Genomic DNA, 17619 nt, shown 5'->3' with positions numbered 1-17619 from the left:
AAATCCTGAAGAGGAGCACCAAGAACCAAGAAGTACGAACCAAGAACCTTTGTCCCTTGAGTCGCACGGTTTTATAGATTTCTTAACCGTCGTCGCCTCTCCATTGGTCTCTCATAGTCACCTGGTGACAATTTGAAACCTAATGAAGGGCGCGGGAGAGGTTAACGTTGCGACTGAATATGATTCCTCTCTCTCGGCGCGTTTTCCTCGAATTTATCCGTTTCCATTGTTTAACAAATTTACTAAAAAAAAACAATTGCATTGTTCAATCGAGACACCTAATCAGTTTCCTTAGCGCCTGAAAAGGAGCTCTTTATTTTCGATCGACACCCCTCGTTCGGACCTCTCAATCGACCCCTGTTCGGGTCCTCACATTAATATTTCTTATACCATAAAATTTTCTTAAAATTTTTATTTAAAGAAATTCAAAAAACAAAAATTATTTTTTGGGCTTTCTCTATGTAATAAAATATTTTATAGAAATCTATATATATACATACATACATACATACATACAAATCATATATATAAATTCAATTTTTAAATTGTTTTAAAATCTATTTTTATCTTACTTTCAATAAACTATCACTCAATCCATAACAAAAGCATTTAAATGTAGTTTATTCAATATAGTTTGTTCAACACTTCAATCTATTTTAAATCTTATTTTCATAACTTGAAGATATATTATTCAAGTTTTTTCTTTCTTTTTTTTTCATAAAGATCCTTTTAGAATAATGGAAACATAAATTTTGTTTGTATTATTATTATGTATTTGATGTATGGGAATTTTGTGACAGCTTTTATTCATGTAAGTTTAAAAATTGTAAATTCTTTCTGAATTTGAAAATAAAAATACTTATTGAAATGTCAAATTCCACATTAAAAAATGTATAGCATCTGCATTATCTTGTGTTAAAATTGCAGTGTTTCCTGTAGATCAAAATCCATGGAGTATCAAAAAAAAAGTATTGTGACAAGGACTCAATCACTGACCAATAACATATGCACATAATCAACAAACAAAAATCTTTATTCTAACAGCATGATAACACAGTGGGATAATTACAACAACTTGATTTGCACAATATATCTAATTCACAACTTAAACTTAACAGATTTACAAGACTATATACACACTTCCATTTCCTCATTTACAGTTAACGTATATACATGGTAGCCCTTAGCGGTCCACAATAATATACTGTATTAGTTGTAAATGTGACACAGACACATGCATTCAAAACACCAATATCACAAAACTAATAGTTCTTGCAACCTCAATGTAATTCAATGCACAAGATGTATATCCTTCATTGCAATTCCTTAATTTCGGTTCGATGGAAATGGATTGTACTACTCAAATTGAAGTTAGTCCTTTTGTCTAGATCAGGGATGTCCCAAGGCAAGTTCCAATGAGAAACAATAAACGTGTAAACGAAACCGAAAATTTTTAAATTTTTATTTATTTATTTATTTCAACGGCATTAACTCAAAAAAGAAGTTTCATAAAGCCATAAACCTTTATTCATATTTTATTTTTTAATAGAAAGGAAATATTTTCAAATACAGTACTTGAAATGTGTGAATGAGGAAGGAATACTAAATAAAGCTGAAGTCGTGACTCAAAGGATTATAGCTCCAAATTTGGGGAAAGTAGAGAAAGGCAAAAAAAATAAAAAGAATTGAGAAACGTTGGAAAATTAAGGATCAATATTTGCATAACAGAAGGTCTAGTTAACCTTTCTCATTTCTTTATTTTTTGACCTTTCTCTCCTTTCCCCGAATTTAGGTCTATAATCCTTTGAATACCAACTCTAGGTTTATTTAATATTCCTTTCAGCATTGCAAGATTTGGCAACTTTGTGCCAAATTTGGCTACCCTTTTTTTTTAGTTTGGTATAAAAAATATCATTTGGTGCATTGGCTACATTTTGGGCTACATATTATTTATAAATATATTTGTTGAATAAAAATGCACTGTAAAATGGTGTTTTGTTGGTTTTTTTTTATTAAAGACCCAAATAAAACAAATATTTGTGTTTTTCAAATAAATTTTTGTTTGTCTCCTTTATAATAAATAAATTTATGTATTTCTAAGTAGAAATTAAAAGTGTCTGTAGAAGTAATTTTTTAAAATATCCTTTTTCGTGATAAAGTTTTAATACTTATTACTATAATCTAGACATGTAAATCCTTAAATATACCAGTATATTTAAGGATTGGACTGTGGCCCAGAACTCCATGACTTCTTCCAATGTGGCCCAGAGAAACAAAGATTGGCCACCCCCGGTCTTGATGCTAGTAACCTACAGGTACTAAATCGTATACCTCTGTATCCTTATCTTATAGTATTGTATTTAAAATGTCTGCTCAGAGACTTATTTTATTAACAGGATGTATTATACCGATGTCTTTGTATAGTTCAAGTGAAAGTTGAAATACCATATGTATCTTAAGAAATACAATAAAAATAGTTCTGTTTGTAATTCTGATTTTCGGAGTGTTTAAAAATTGAAAAACTAAAATATTGAATGTAGACTTACCTATAAGGGACGAATTAGTCTGAAACACTATATCATGTATAAAGTGTAAAAACAAAGACTGTTTTTTCTGATAGACTTTCTTAACTTTTGCTGACAAAGATGTTGGTATAATACATCCTGTTAATAAAATAAGTCCGAGTAGACATTTTAAATACTAACTTACAGGTGTGGTTAAATCTAGTATTCACTAATGGTATTTTGTATATTCTATGTGCTCTTTGTATGTTTATTTTATCTTTCCTGTTAGTTAATAGTTTAAAGACTGTTTGACACAGTGTATAGGTGACTTCGCATTTGTTTGTAGCTATCCTTGTGTAGAGGTTATGGAGCTTAGGTTTGTAATGTAATAGAATATAGGCTTGTCTAGAACCTTTACTATCTGGCTGCTGCAGAATTTTTTCTTTTAAAGCTTGAGATAATTTAGAAATCGGGCTAGTCTTGTATCCATGTTTTACAGCAATTTCCTTAATTCCATTTGTCTATTTTGCAATTGAGAGCATTGAAGGCAACAGTTTTATATCTCCATGTATCACAGGAGTTAGCTGGAATAAGAACAGATTGATGTGTGGGCTTATGGAAGATTTTTGTGATCATGCATTGTGTACTATGTTTTTCTGCAAGTTTTAAATCAAGATCCACAAAATGGACATTTGTGTTACTGGACTGATCCAATGCCAGGCTGATTTTGGGGGGCTATATATTGTAGAGGTATGGTTCCTTTGACTTTTGTTCCTACAGGCAGCTCAACAGTTCTGTTAAAGTCCCAACAATATCATTCATATATACAATTGTGTCAGGAACTTGTCAAGGACCTTTGTTCAATTGTTCAAATATCAAGTTCATAAATGTCCCGGATATGGGGCTCCCTATGGAACTCATTTTTGCACATATGTATGTCATTAAAATTAAAGAATGGTGAATAACAGAGTATGTGTGCATGGTTTAAAAGCTGTTGGTTATGCCTATTTACCTCCTGTATGCTATTTGCATTTTTCATGAACTATAGAGGGTGCTATATTTTTACAAAATGGCTACTTTATCTGGATCGCTTGTAACTAGTAATGTAAAATTAATCGTATATCACTGTCCAATGTAATGATATATGCTGCTTGTAGCTGTTTATCAAGAAATTTTATAGAACAATTATTGTTAGCAGGACACGTCATTATGTGGTATTAAAACAAATGAGTGAGATTGTTCTATACATATTTGTGCCCTTTGTGTTAAAAAACATCAGCTTTGACATTGTCCCATCAGGGCTGGATTTACAAGTAAAAACTATGTAAGTTGTTGCTTAGGGCTTCAAACATTTGTACAAAAAAGAAAATTGAAGTCAAATTTTGTAATAAACATTTTTTTACAAACCAACAAAATATACTTTACTTTTTATTTTGTGTAGTATTTCATCGATTTTCTTCCTAAGAAATAACATAAGATCTTTTTTAAAAATAATTGATTAAACCAATTTTAAAAAAGGTTTTTAATGGAATGGGTATAAAAATGTAATTAAATTCAATTATAAACAGAAGACTAGTGAAACCTCACATCTTTTTCTTCCAATATCTGTATTAAATCAGAGTCATAGTCTGATTTAATTCTTTTCTTTTTATGATTGATTTCTAAAATTGTGAAGGGTTGGTAAGGGGCCTTACAGAGTTCAGCTTAGGGCTTCAAAATGCTAAATCCAACCCTGTGTCCCACACAAAATTACTGGCATTTTAAACTTTGAGAAAATATGTTTTAAAATTGACAGCATAACTTGTTCGTGTAAAGCTGGACAATCGGGAAACTGCCAATTCTTAACAGTCTAATCCACTTTCAGAATTCGGAGAAACTCATAAATATAACCGACCGATTTTCAAATAATCATCTGTTTTTGTGTGGGAATAGACGAAAACTTATATCAGGCTCCCGTAAGGCTTTGAAATTGCAATTTTGAACACAACAGAAAGCTTTGCTTTTTCTATCGCTATTCATCTTTACTGCTGATAATATACAAGAATGAATCAAACGACCCAAATAGAATTGTTTTGTTTTTAAACATCAGAGGGCGAGTCTGGTGAAAAATCTGGTGAAAAATGCAAATACAAAAGAGCATCTCTTAGTACACAAAAGCATGGTTCAAGCCTTATAGAGGGGTATATAGAACAGGATATTTAAATAACTTTACAATGTCTGGAGGCTCAGTTAAACTATAACTTTTGTTGTTTCACATGAAGAGGGCTCTGAATGAAGCCAAAAAACATTTGTAATTGAATACTCATTGTGCTGGAATTGTATGGTAAGCATATATTAGTTATTATTTAAAGTTCCAGCTTTTGGGATGTTTCCATGACTATATATTTCTTAAGAAGAATGAAAAGTCTTAATCCAGTAGACAACCTAAAGAGTTTAAAGAACTTGATGTATGATTTGACTAAAAATGATGATATGATGCTTTTTCAATGTATCCATTTGTTTGCTTTGTTCCATCAGAATCAAAGATGAAGGATATTAGAGTTGAAGAATATTTTGATTTTATTTCTATATTAAATCATATGCTTCTGTGTTCTTATCATATAGTTTAGTATTTAAGATGTCTACTCAGACTTATTTTATTATTAGGACTTATTATACCAACGACTTGGATCAGCAAATTTAAGAAAACTTATCAGAAAAAACAGTCTTTATTTTTCACCTGATGTTTATTTCTGTATGTTTTTTTTTGTCCTTTGAAGGGATAATCATTTTCCCTCTCTATCTTTTGGGAGTTCTCTGAATTGACAGAAGTATTACAGTAGAGTGTCGTTTATCTGAATCAATTGGGGACTGGGGTGGTTCGGATAACGAATCATGTACGAAAAAATATATTAATTTATCCCATGTTGAAATTTCTCTCCGTTTCGTGTCGCTTTGCGTTGAATTTTCGTCTATGTTAAGCCTAACGAAGACTATTGTATCGTTAAAAATTATTTTTTTATTTTGTACAAACAAAATAAATTTATTGAAAAATATAAAAACAATAAAAAATTATACTTCAGATGTTAATTTAGTATCAAAAACGTAAAATATTTGAGTAGCCCGAGAAATAGCTGAAGATTGCAGCGCCCCACAGCACTAGCGAAAATTTAAATTTGCCAACTGGAATGCTTTCGGATAACGGACGTTTCGGATAACCAGCTTTCGGATAAACGACGCTTTACTGTATCTGAATAGTTCTCTGTAGAATTGTATTTAATATATTAAATTTTTTTTATAATATTCATACATATGAATGAATATTTCCTTTTCTTGTATAAAGTTTTAGAGCTTTTTTATAATCTTTTACAGAAACATAGAAATGTTTTTTGAAAACTTACACTTAGCTTAAACTTAGCTTAACTTAAACTTAAAACACTTAGAATGAAAAAGACAATTCTTTTCATGTTAGACTACAAAAAATAAAATAAAAAAGCATTAAAACCATTTTTATCATTATTGGTATGGTATTCATCTTGCCTTCCTAGAATATTTATAATATATCGATTCTAATCCAATTAATTACATAACTTCTATTAGTGATTTAGGCATAGTTTTTGACATCAAAGTTTATAATTTGATCCTAAGATGCTAGTGCTAAACACAGACTGATGGAGCATACACACAATCTGGGACGTCCCCTCTCCTCATTGTTTGTTAAGCGAATCATTTTTTCACAATTTGTTTTTCTCATTAAGCAAGGTGCTTGTTAAGCAAGGTTCCACTGTAGAAGATTTTTGTTATAGTCTGTAAATGTGATAGAATATTGAATACTTGATTTGTACAGTTAATGGCATTCCTTTGATAAGGAAAGACTATAAAAACTTTTTAATATAAAATTTTAATAATCACATACACAGAACCAATTTATGGTGTGGTACGACGAAAAATAACAAAAAACAAATGTTTACAATAACCAACTGGAAGACATAGAACGGATCCCCGTCACCTATAACCCATACCTAAGATCTATATATGCTAAGATCGCCAGGAAGCGCCAAATAAGTATTGCGTACAGGAAGTGTCCCACCATTTTTAACATCTTAAATAATGGGAAGGACCCTCCTAAACCCAGCAGAAGACCCGGAGTCTATAGTGTCCCTTTGAGAGACAACAGATTCAATAGGGATTCAGTATATATAGGCTCTACTAAAAGGTCCGTGGTCATCAGAGTGCAAGAACATCAGGCCAATATTTGTCAAGGGAGAACCAACATGGCCCTTGCAACGTACGTAACAGACCCAGAAATAGTTGCCGACTTTACTCGGGCCAATCTCCTCCTAGGCACACCTCCCAATGATCATCTCAAACGGTTAGAGGCGATGCACATCTGTAAAGCCTCTATCGAAACTATGTGCATAAATTTTAAAGAGAAGATGCTTCTGTCGATGGCCTGGCAAGAGTTGATTCCCAACACGATTTAGCCGCCCGTTATATCCGAGTAGGCAGACTCGGCACGCATGCGCATTGTATAATTTTAAAAGAATGATTCGAACTCAAGATCGAACTTATTTGAATGACATTCATTATTCGAATTTATGAGCTAAAACTGTCGGAATTTGATGAATAGCCCAGAAGGGGTTATAAAACGTTTGTTTTTTGTTATTTTTCGTCGTACCACACTGTAAATTGGTTCTGTGTATGTGATTATTATTGAGGTGTGGTGAGTAGTTTGTTTTATAAAATTTTAAGTGTTTTAATTCAAATTTTGTTTAATTTCTTTAATTTAATTGATTAAGAATTGAATATTTTTAATTGAAGTCAGAATTGTTTTTTACAGGATATAAAATACCAGTGATTGAGAATTTAGGAGCAACTCTTGTAAGTTGTCAATACAATTTTAAAATTTTAACATAAATCACAATTTTAAAGAATTTAAATTTTAAAGATACATCAATTATAATTTAATTGATAAAATTTTCTAGCCAAGTATTCTGATTTAATAATATATACACTGATTTAATAAATAGCTAGGAATTAATTATTATTATCTAATGCAATATTTTTTATTAATATATTATTAATCAAAGATAAATCATTTGATTTTAATATGATATATTCACTAACAGATCCAAAAATACTAATTTCTTCAATGAATTTAAAATAAAAAATTATATTGATTCAATGTTTAATCAATCTCCATATCAACTTTATAAGTTAAAATTAACAAACTACTTCTTAGAGATCAACCTGAAAAAACTTTTATCATCTAATGACCAAGTACTTTTGAATCAGTCAAGCTCATCTTCAGGAGTTTCACCCTAACTGCAGCTTTGTTTGAATAGACCTGAACTGGTTGGTCTCCTAAAAGTAGTTTGTTACTTCAATTTATACTGATTACTGTAATAAATATCAAATAAAACGTATTTCACAAAAGTAAATGTTATTTACTTTTGCTATCTATTTTAAATTGTTGTTGTTGTTATTTTTTTCATTAATTTTTAGAATTTTGATTCCTTATTTTAGTTCTTATTCTAATTGTACTGTGACATTTTTATTGATGAATTTTTTGTTTTAAGTGTGATTAAAATATTTTATTGTATTTTTATTTATTTCAAAATTTATAAAATAAAAGCTCTACATTTCTGAATNGAAGACCCGGAGTCTATAGTGTCCCTTTGAGAGACAACAGATTCAATAGGGATTCAGTATATATAGGCTCTACTAAAAGGTCCGTGGTCATCAGAGTGCAAGAACATCAGGCCAATATTTGTCAAGGGAGAACCAACATGGCCCTTGCAACGTACGTAACAGACCCAGAAATAGTTGCCGACTTTACTCGGGCCAATCTCCTCCTAGGCACACCTCCCAATGATCATCTCAAACGGTTAGAGGCGATGCACATCTGTAAAGCCTCTATCGAAACTATGTGCATAAATTTTAAAGAGAAGATGCTTCTGTCGATGGCCTGGCAAGAGTTGATTCCCAACACGATTTAGCCGCCCGTTATATCCGAGTAGGCAGACTCGGCACGCATGCGCATTGTATAATTTTAAAAGAATGATTCGAACTCAAGATCGAACTTATTTGAATGACATTCATTATTCGAATTTATGAGCTAAAACTGTCGGAATTTGATGAATAGCCCAGAAGGGGTTATAAAACGTTTGTTTTTTGTTATTTTTCGTCGTACCACACTGTAAATTGGTTCTGTGTATGTGATTATTATTGAGGTGTGGTGAGTAGTTTGTTTTATAAAATTTTAAGTGTTTTAATTCAAATTTTGTTTAATTTCTTTAATTTAATTGATTAAGAATTGAATATTTTTAATTGAAGTCAGAATTGTTTTTTACAGGATATAAAATACCAGTGATTGAGAATTTAGGAGCAACTCTTGTAAGTTGTCAATACAATTTTAAAATTTTAACATAAATCACAATTTTAAAGAATTTAAATTTTAAAGATGCATCAATTATAATTTAATTGATAAAATTTTCTAGCCAAGTATTCTGATTTAATAATATATACACTGATTTAATAAATAGCTAGGAATTAATTATTATTATCTAATGCAATATTTTTTATTAATATATTATTAATCAAACATAAATCATTTGATTTTAATATGATATATTCACTAACAGATCCAAAAATACTAATTTCTTCAATGAATTTAAAATAAAAAATTATATTGATTCAATGTTTAATCAATCTCCATATCAACTTTATAAGTTAAAATTAACAAACTACTTCTTAGAGATCAACCTGAAAAAACTTTTATCATCTAATGACCAAGTACTTTTGAATCAGTCAAGCTCATCTTCAGGAGTTTCACCCTAACTGCAGCTTTGTTTGAATAGACCTGAACTGGTTGGTCTCCTAAAAGTAGTTTGTTACTTCAATTTATACTGATTACTGTAATAAATATCAAATAAAACGTATTTCACAAAAGTAAATGTTGTTTACTTTTGCTATCTATTTTAAATTGTTGTTGTTATTATTTTTTTCATTAATTTTTAGAATTTTGATTCCTTATTTTAGTTCTTATTCTAATTGTACTGTGACATTTTTATTGATGAATTTTTCGTTTTAAGTGTGATTAAAATATTTTATTGTATTTTTATTTATTTCAAAATTTATAAAATAAAAGCTCTACATTTCTGAATGAATTAATATCACAAATAAAGTCTATGATTTTCTGAGTTTTGCAATTTTATGAAATAATTGACAACAGTTACAAGTGAGCTGTCATATTTTGTGAAGTGAAAAAGAATATGGTTCAAGCATTGATTTTATTTTTGAAAAAAATTAGAAGATTTTTTATGTTTGTAGAATTGGTAATATAAGTGTGTATATAAGAAACTTAAAATGTAAATCAAAATTTTGAATGTTTTCTTTTAACAAAATGTTCACTCTTTGAATAAATGTAGCTTTAATCTGTATAATGAATAAATGTTGTAGGTCAGGACCCTATTGAATAAAATAGGGTCTTGATATATTATTACTACTACTATAAACTTTAACTTTGATCTAACTGTGTAATTGTTAAACTTTAAATATTACAAGCTATCTTCTATATATGTATAACCCATTGAACAGATATCCAAAAACACATTGAACAGGTATCCACGTAACGGTATGCCAAAAACAGGCACTAGAGGTGCCCTAGTGAAGATTTTAAATTAACAATAAATTATTTTTATTTGTAATAGGAATTTATTATTGATATGAATTCATTATTTATACCATGGAATGGTATAAATAATTATTATATGCCTTGCCTTGCCTTATATGCCTTTATTAACCTTGCGTGAACATCGCGCATTGACTCACGGGAAATTTGTTGAAAAAATGGCAGATACATTTAAAATCGAGGTTTACAAGCGGAGGTAAATAAAGAAATTAAACTATTTTAAAGTATTTATAGAATGTTTAATAGGTAGAAATATAGATTAGTATGACGCGATTGGGACGGTAAGATTCACCCTCTGAATGAAGGGGTGGCGACCCCCTCAGTACGAACAATAAATGTCTAATGAACCATACCCCTTCTTGCAACCCTTCCCAAGATATAGCTTTCCGAAAATTATTCTACGGGTCACGTGACCGCATATTTGTCACAATTTACCCTGTGAATGAGCAGGTTGGTGACCTGAGTGTGCGTGAGTGCGCATTAATTTTTTTCACGTGGTAGGTTTCCTTTTGACCATGGTTTCACATGACCAAAAATGATGTAGGCGAATTTTCAGGGGCTTATGTCTCGCAAAGAATCACGCATAGGGGTATGGTTCCTTTGACTTTATTGTTCTCACAGGGGGGGCTACAGTTTGGGGGGTCGCCATCCCTTCATTTGGAGGGTAAATCTTACCATTGGGACTTTAACGGAGCTGTAGAGCATATTGATAAAAACAAAAAAAAAGTCACAGGAACCATGCCTCATGGAAATTTGTAAAGAACACCCACTAGGGGACGTCCTGGGCTACTAGTTAGTCATAAGCTATTTTGATTGCATAAAGTTACCTATCAGTAACAAGTTAAAAGTTTAATCCTTTTACAATGATATATCAACAGTTCAATTTCAGCTGAAACAAAGTGACAAAATATTGTCATTTTGAAAAAATTTTAATTTTAATCAAAAATTCTCTGCATCATTTTACCTGCATTTGGTGATATTTTATTGCTGCTCACTACCTGTAAGTGTTTTATATATAAAATAATAAATAATAATAACTAAATATATATATATATATATATATATAGTTATTTTTAATTTTTCTTATTTTTGTTCTTGTTTTATTTTATTTATTTTCTCAAACAAATAAATAAAACATATTTACTAATTGATTTTCTTTGTTTAGTATATTTTATTGTTCTATAGTTTTGGTATTTTCTGCTTACTGCCTAAAGTTACCTATTGCCTAAAATGAAATCTCCTACTAACTTAAGAGAGTTTATCGATAGAGACAGAAAACTGGTATATACAGTAGACCCCCTATAACATGGGTTCCTATAGTTCGGATTCCTATATCACGGCGAAAAAATTGCGACAGTATTTGTACAAACATGCTAAAAAAACTCCTGTAATTCGGTAAAACGTCATTGCTGACTCGTGTCGCAACAGGATTGCACAAACCGTTGAGTTTAAACGAGCAGCGGACCTACTAAAAGCCATTTATTATTTAACGTCCATAAAAATTATATTTATATTAATGATGTGTCAAGTTCAGCGAATTTTTCGCAAAAAAGTAATTTACTCAGGAAGCATGCGAGCGCCATTCGATGACAATCTCCATGGTGAAAACAAGCTTAAGCAACGGCGTAGTCGAACGGTGCACACTTGGTAAGTAATCCTACAATTTTTTGTTTATAGCATAGTTTATATGGATTATTCCCAAAAAAAATTATACGTACTTTGGAAATGTTGAGTCATATTAGTCTAGAATCGATTAATTTTATGGAAGAAACTTTTCAAACATCTGTAGTCCATAAACTGCATACATGCCGGACTGATTGACTGGACTTGTAAAAGCTGGATTCATAAAACTCTGAATGTATCTACCGTGTTATAGGGGGATCGACTGTATATGGACTGTTTCATATCAAGTGATATTATTCACAAAAAAATAAATAAATAAGCATAAATTTTATAACTTCATGTACAAAACAATATTCTCTTTCGTGCTGGCTTAGTGCCAAAAACAAATAAAGAAATCAAAGAATTTTATTTTTTGTCGAAGTAAAGTAATTTATAACATAAATTTAGGTCATAATTTAAAATTTTTTTGTAAATAATTTTTACACTGAACAATTATACACTATTGTGTCGAAAACTACATAAAGTAATATAAATATGTATGATTTTTTTTTTTCTTTTTTTATCTCTATGATAAAAATTCAATTTTTGGTGAATTTTTAAAATAAAATTTGTAGAGTCACCTTGAGTGACTGCAGTTTTGATCATTGTTTTGAAGGGTAAAGTACAACTTACCATGTCGTAGTAAAGGGTTAAAAATACCATTTGTATAAAATCTGTTGTAATGACTTACATAAACACTGTATACAAGAAAAATGTGTTGTGTTACAAGCATTTTATTACCAAATATACAACAAGCATTTAAAATATATATCAATACATGTATGTGAGGATTGTGTGATGTTTTGACTCTAGCCGCTTGTGGCCATTAATTTAAGAAAGTGACCACTTTCTCACATACGAAATCAAAAGAACTGTTTGATTACCATAAACAATGCTAGCTGCAAAAGGCAATTGCATCAGATTTTTCCCCTGGCGATTCCCATGCTGTGCTGGGTATAAAAAGGGGTTGCACTCGCACTTTGGGTGGACACATCAATAGCGGACAGCCAGCATACACCCACATCGGACATAGCCGAGCAGATATCGAGGGACACCCAACCCGTTGCTCCATACTGCCATCCAGGGGAGACTACGATTTGGGACCCGCTGATCCAAGAGCATTTTACCAACCTCCCATACGACGAGAGTGGGAATCCATGAGTTAATCATTTAACCACATTTTGATACTCTCTCTTTTGTTCCTTGTTACTCTCTTGATTATAGTTTAAGATTTGACAATATTAAGTCAGTAGAGTTAGTTCTTAGGTAGTTAGGTAGAGTCTTATTAGACGAATTATTGGGACCATTTTGATTTGTGTTGTTTGTATAAGTAGATAATTAAATATGTTTATTTTATATTTAATTATGAGTCATCCTTAAGTGCAATCGGTACCTTGTCGCGATCTCTCCCCACTCACATTTTAGCCCTCCTATAAAGCCATCTCTGGTTGAGCCGCTGGTAAGCAGGGAGAAGCTTGACGCTCTACCCTCTTGGTTCTCACATACATATATATATATAGAGGGAATGAATGAATAATGTGAAAGAATCGTGCAAGAATAATAAAATAATCAGGAGCTGGTTCATTATCTTTGACAGAGGGGATGGAAAAGGATGGTGAAAATGGCATCAGATTTCAATGGGAACTGGTCCTATGGGCAGTGGTGGTGATTTGTAATTTCAAAAATTTCTACCACATTTTTTAACTCAAAGTAGTTACAAGTTTTATTCTTATTAAATTCTTACATATCAATTTGATTTAGTAGTATAATGATTATACTACTAAATCAAGTTGAAATGTGAGAATCAAATTGAAATTATACTGCTAGTGATAACATCAATGAAGATAAAAGCTTTAACGAACAGTTATGGAAAAGATGATAAATGTTTAGACCATGTATGAATTTGAATATTTTCCTAATGAAAATATCAAAAGGTTTCATTTAGCAAGTAGATATAGCAACCATTTAACTGATAAGATTGGACAATATATGTCACACAAAACAAACATTTTCACTTTGTGTTAAGTATAAATTTACTTGAATCTATGGCCATTAATCTTCAATTCATTCATCACTCCTCCTATTTGCAAATTCACATACAATAAGCATATAGGAGGAGTGATGAATGAATTGAGTACTTATAAAAATGCAAAAATGGTATATAAAAGATCACCCAACATCTACAGCTTACTAAGGAATGATAAAGACAGAGTAAAAATGCAAGAGAATGCTGGATGTGCTGGAGTGTATAAAATACCATTTCTTGTCATATCTTGAGTGGGGGTTAGACATAATGAAGCTGTTGTGTGTTATTAACATTTACAATTTTTTTATGAAACTGATCACTATCCTCAAAATTAAGCTTTTTGGGCTGCAATTAGAAAAAATTGTAGACCTATAAATTCCCACTGTCGTATGTCTGTACTTTTATCTCAAGAACAGAGTTAGGTAAAAGTTGAGACCGGATGTGAAAAGCTAGGTTTAGAAGGCCCCGATTAACTGTATACAAACTTCCAGTTTACACAGGAAGTCATATTATTTCAATTCAAAAATTTTCCTATCAAAGGAGTTAGTTAGATTGGTATGACTATTGCTAATAGGAAAAATTTGATGTACAGGGGCAATACGACCACTAAAAGAATTAAGACCATTGTGACGAAAAGTTGCAAACCAAATAAACCAAACCAATTCTAACGAGCCATTACTTATCGTTCGTTAGAATTAGTTTGGTTTATTTGATTACGGCAACGCGACACATGAGCTATCTGCCGAAGAGAATGCATCCTGAAAAGACGTTTATGTAAAGCTGGTTTCAATTTAAATGTTACTCACGCGAAGGAAACCCAGAAAACTCCACGTGTGGCCATGAGCNAAAAAAATAACTGTAGTAAGAAAAACAAATGAAAAATGCGAACTAATGTAACGTCGTATGGTGAGTTTTTGTTCGTATCGTGGAGCAAAAATATGTTCGAATTTCATGTCGTATCCTGAAAATTTCGTATGCTGGGGCGTTCGTAACCTGAGGTACCACTGTATATTTATTTTGCTATTTTATATGTTAAGCATATAGGAACTTTTTTCTCTTTATTACAGTAATGAAGGTAATAGTTACTGTCATAGTGTTGTGAACATAATTATTACATTCACAACATACAAGTCAGACCAGAAATCTAACATTCATAAAACAATGTGCAAAATGCAAATAGAAATAGAAAATGTTGAAGTATTTTCTTTGATTTCACTGAAATTAATTCAGAATCCATGTAAAGTGTATTTCTGCTTGGAAAAAAAAATTTTTATGTAGTCAATAAAAAAAATCTTTCAATGATATACAGTAGTCTTGTATAACGTGCAAATAAAGCAAGCGATCCCCTCAAATTTTGTTGATCAGAGGTATACATTTTTTTTTTTTTTCAACTTATAGGCCAAGGTTTAAACTTTCATAAATGGTGTGATAATGCAGGTTTCGATAATGCAATTTCCTATAATGCATAACGAATCCCCCCGCATTGTATGAGATTCTACTGTACAATGATGTAATTATTAATTGTGACATTTATTCATTTTAATTTGTTTTTTGTTCTCTGCTTTATTATGTAATAAACTTTTTGATCATATAACTGCAACTTAAATTTATGTATAGTTCTAACTGAATACATATTTTAGAAATAATTTGTGATATATGATTCATTTTTTTTCTTTTCAAATTTACAAATATTAATACATAATGTTAAATGTATTAATGTTGCTGCTTCAATAATTTTGCAGGCAATTTGACAATTATAAATGACATCAACACCACTTATTTATACTAACTTATCATCATTCAGTAAATGACACAGCATAACTGTTAGCATACATCATTCACTAAGACCTAAATTTTCATTAGTTTCCATATTATGTTGTGTATTACTGTTAATTTCATTTTCTTGTTTATACAGGAAGATTTACATATTTAATAAAAGTAAACTCATTAATTACGATTAAGAATATTACTACAAGAATTATGGAATTATTTTTTAAAAGCTTAAAATCAGAAATAATATACAATATAGGAAATCCTCATTTGTTTGAAATTCAAAGGATAAAACTTAGACACAACTTCAAATTATCAAGTTTTGAGTTATTTGAGATTTACATACATATATCTGTACAATATGCCAATTGCCATGTAACTGATATAATTTATTCAGCATTCTGTATATGTAGCCATATTTGGCTACATATACAGAGTGCTATTTTTGTTAATTAATAATTATGAATAATAATAATATAAATAAACTGCAGGTAACAGCACTTCTCTGATGAGAACCTCACAGGTTATCAGATAGGTTTTATAAAATGCAGAATTCCTCAAAATATAGCCCAACTTAATTTTAAAGTAGTCCAAATGTAGTAGGCTATAGCTCTACAAATCTCTCAATCTATTACTTGTAGCCCAATGTTGAAACCCAGCTGAACTTTATGAGATAAGAGAAAGAAAGGGTAGTCAATGGGTAAGGTGCATTCGAAAATGTGTTATTGTAAAAGCAAAGCCATATTGACCACATTAGAGTTGTTCTTGGTCTATTGTTCTCTTATAGAATGGAGGCACTTTGAAAAAAACGAGTTAACATATGCATAACACAGTTTGGATAGAATTTCCACTTTGAACTTCAAAGTAGCTCTATCTCAAACTAACTGAATTCCTTTACATGTAAATCCCCAGATGATTCTATCAAAATTTTGTTAGTCAATAATGTAGTTTCTCAGTTTTTTTCTTTTTTATCAGATATACAAACAAACAGAAATGGAAGATTTTGTTTTGTCATTCTATTTTGAATGTTCCTGGTTTTACAAATTCTAATTTTAGTTACAAACTACATTTTCTGTCAGAAAAATTTCAAACACCTAAGAATTTGGTTGCAGAAATTTTATATTTTAAAAATTATTTTAAGATAGTTTTATGTATGAATTACTTGGTTATTTTGTTAATCTTAATCAAATTTTTAACTCTGATTTATATTTTATCTTGTAGGATCAGTTTGATACAATTGATTTATCAGATAATGACATTAGAAAATTAGATGGCTTCCCATTTTTACGCCGATTGAAATGTCTTTTGTTAAATAATAATAGAATATGGTGAGTGTAAAAAAATAAATATTTTTAAGTGCTAATTTGATGTTTAACTTTGTTTTATTTATTATTAGTACTGCTTGTTGTCATTAAAAAGACATTTTCAGTGCAAGAATATATTTTTAAAAAATTACAAACAGAAGTTCTTCCTAGTAAAGATTTGTTGCATGATATTTATCAGTGTTTGGCCAAACCTTGTCAAAATGTTAATTATATATTGCCTATTAAAAATGAGAGAGCTGCATTGGAATGGTATTGAAATCTCTATTGGATGGTATTTTGTATTATATACAGGTATACTTCGACTTATGTCGTTCCTAATTATACGTCGTTTGTCAAAAAAGTGTATGGAAAAATAAAAATCAAGTTTAAGTCATTTTATTCGACTTTACATCCGTTTGCCACAAATGTTGAAGTCGTAATATCACTAGAAAAGCATTTAAAGCACATAAAATCATATTAAAATATATACATTTACAAGTATGTACTGTATTTACAGTACATGCATTTGTAAATTTAGATTACTTTTTTTGTACTATATTAAAAACTAAAATTTATTTGTTTGTAAGCTTAAAATAGATTTTTATTAACCATATATTATTTAAAATGCTTTCCTAGTGATAAGTAGATTCGGAGACAGGTAAATTCGACTTACGTCGTTTT

At 30.4% G+C, this 17619-nt stretch overlaps 1 protein-coding gene across 2 annotated transcripts in view; it reads left to right on the top strand.

Annotated features, from left to right (window-relative positions):
• The window catches only part of LOC111621821 (U2 small nuclear ribonucleoprotein A'-like), a 34218-nt gene that overhangs the window by 7848 nt on the left and 8751 nt on the right, over nucleotides 1–17619 (top strand). For both annotated transcript variants that reach the window (XM_023364074.1, XM_023364073.1), the window contains exons 2-3: nucleotides 7324–7364; nucleotides 16856–16962. In XM_023364074.1, the coding sequence (XP_023219842.1) occupies nucleotides 7324–7364; nucleotides 16856–16962 (148 nt within the window). The remainder of the gene's footprint in view (nucleotides 1–7323; nucleotides 7365–16855; nucleotides 16963–17619) is intronic.

This window comes from Centruroides sculpturatus, unplaced genomic scaffold, assembly GCF_000671375.1.
Source record: "Centruroides sculpturatus isolate CEXI.00-Female unplaced genomic scaffold, Cexi_2.0 scaffold169, whole genome shotgun sequence".
In the NCBI taxonomy this organism is placed as follows: Eukaryota; Metazoa; Arthropoda; class Arachnida; order Scorpiones; family Buthidae; genus Centruroides; species Centruroides sculpturatus.
This window is presented reverse-complemented; position numbering and strand designations above follow the sequence as displayed.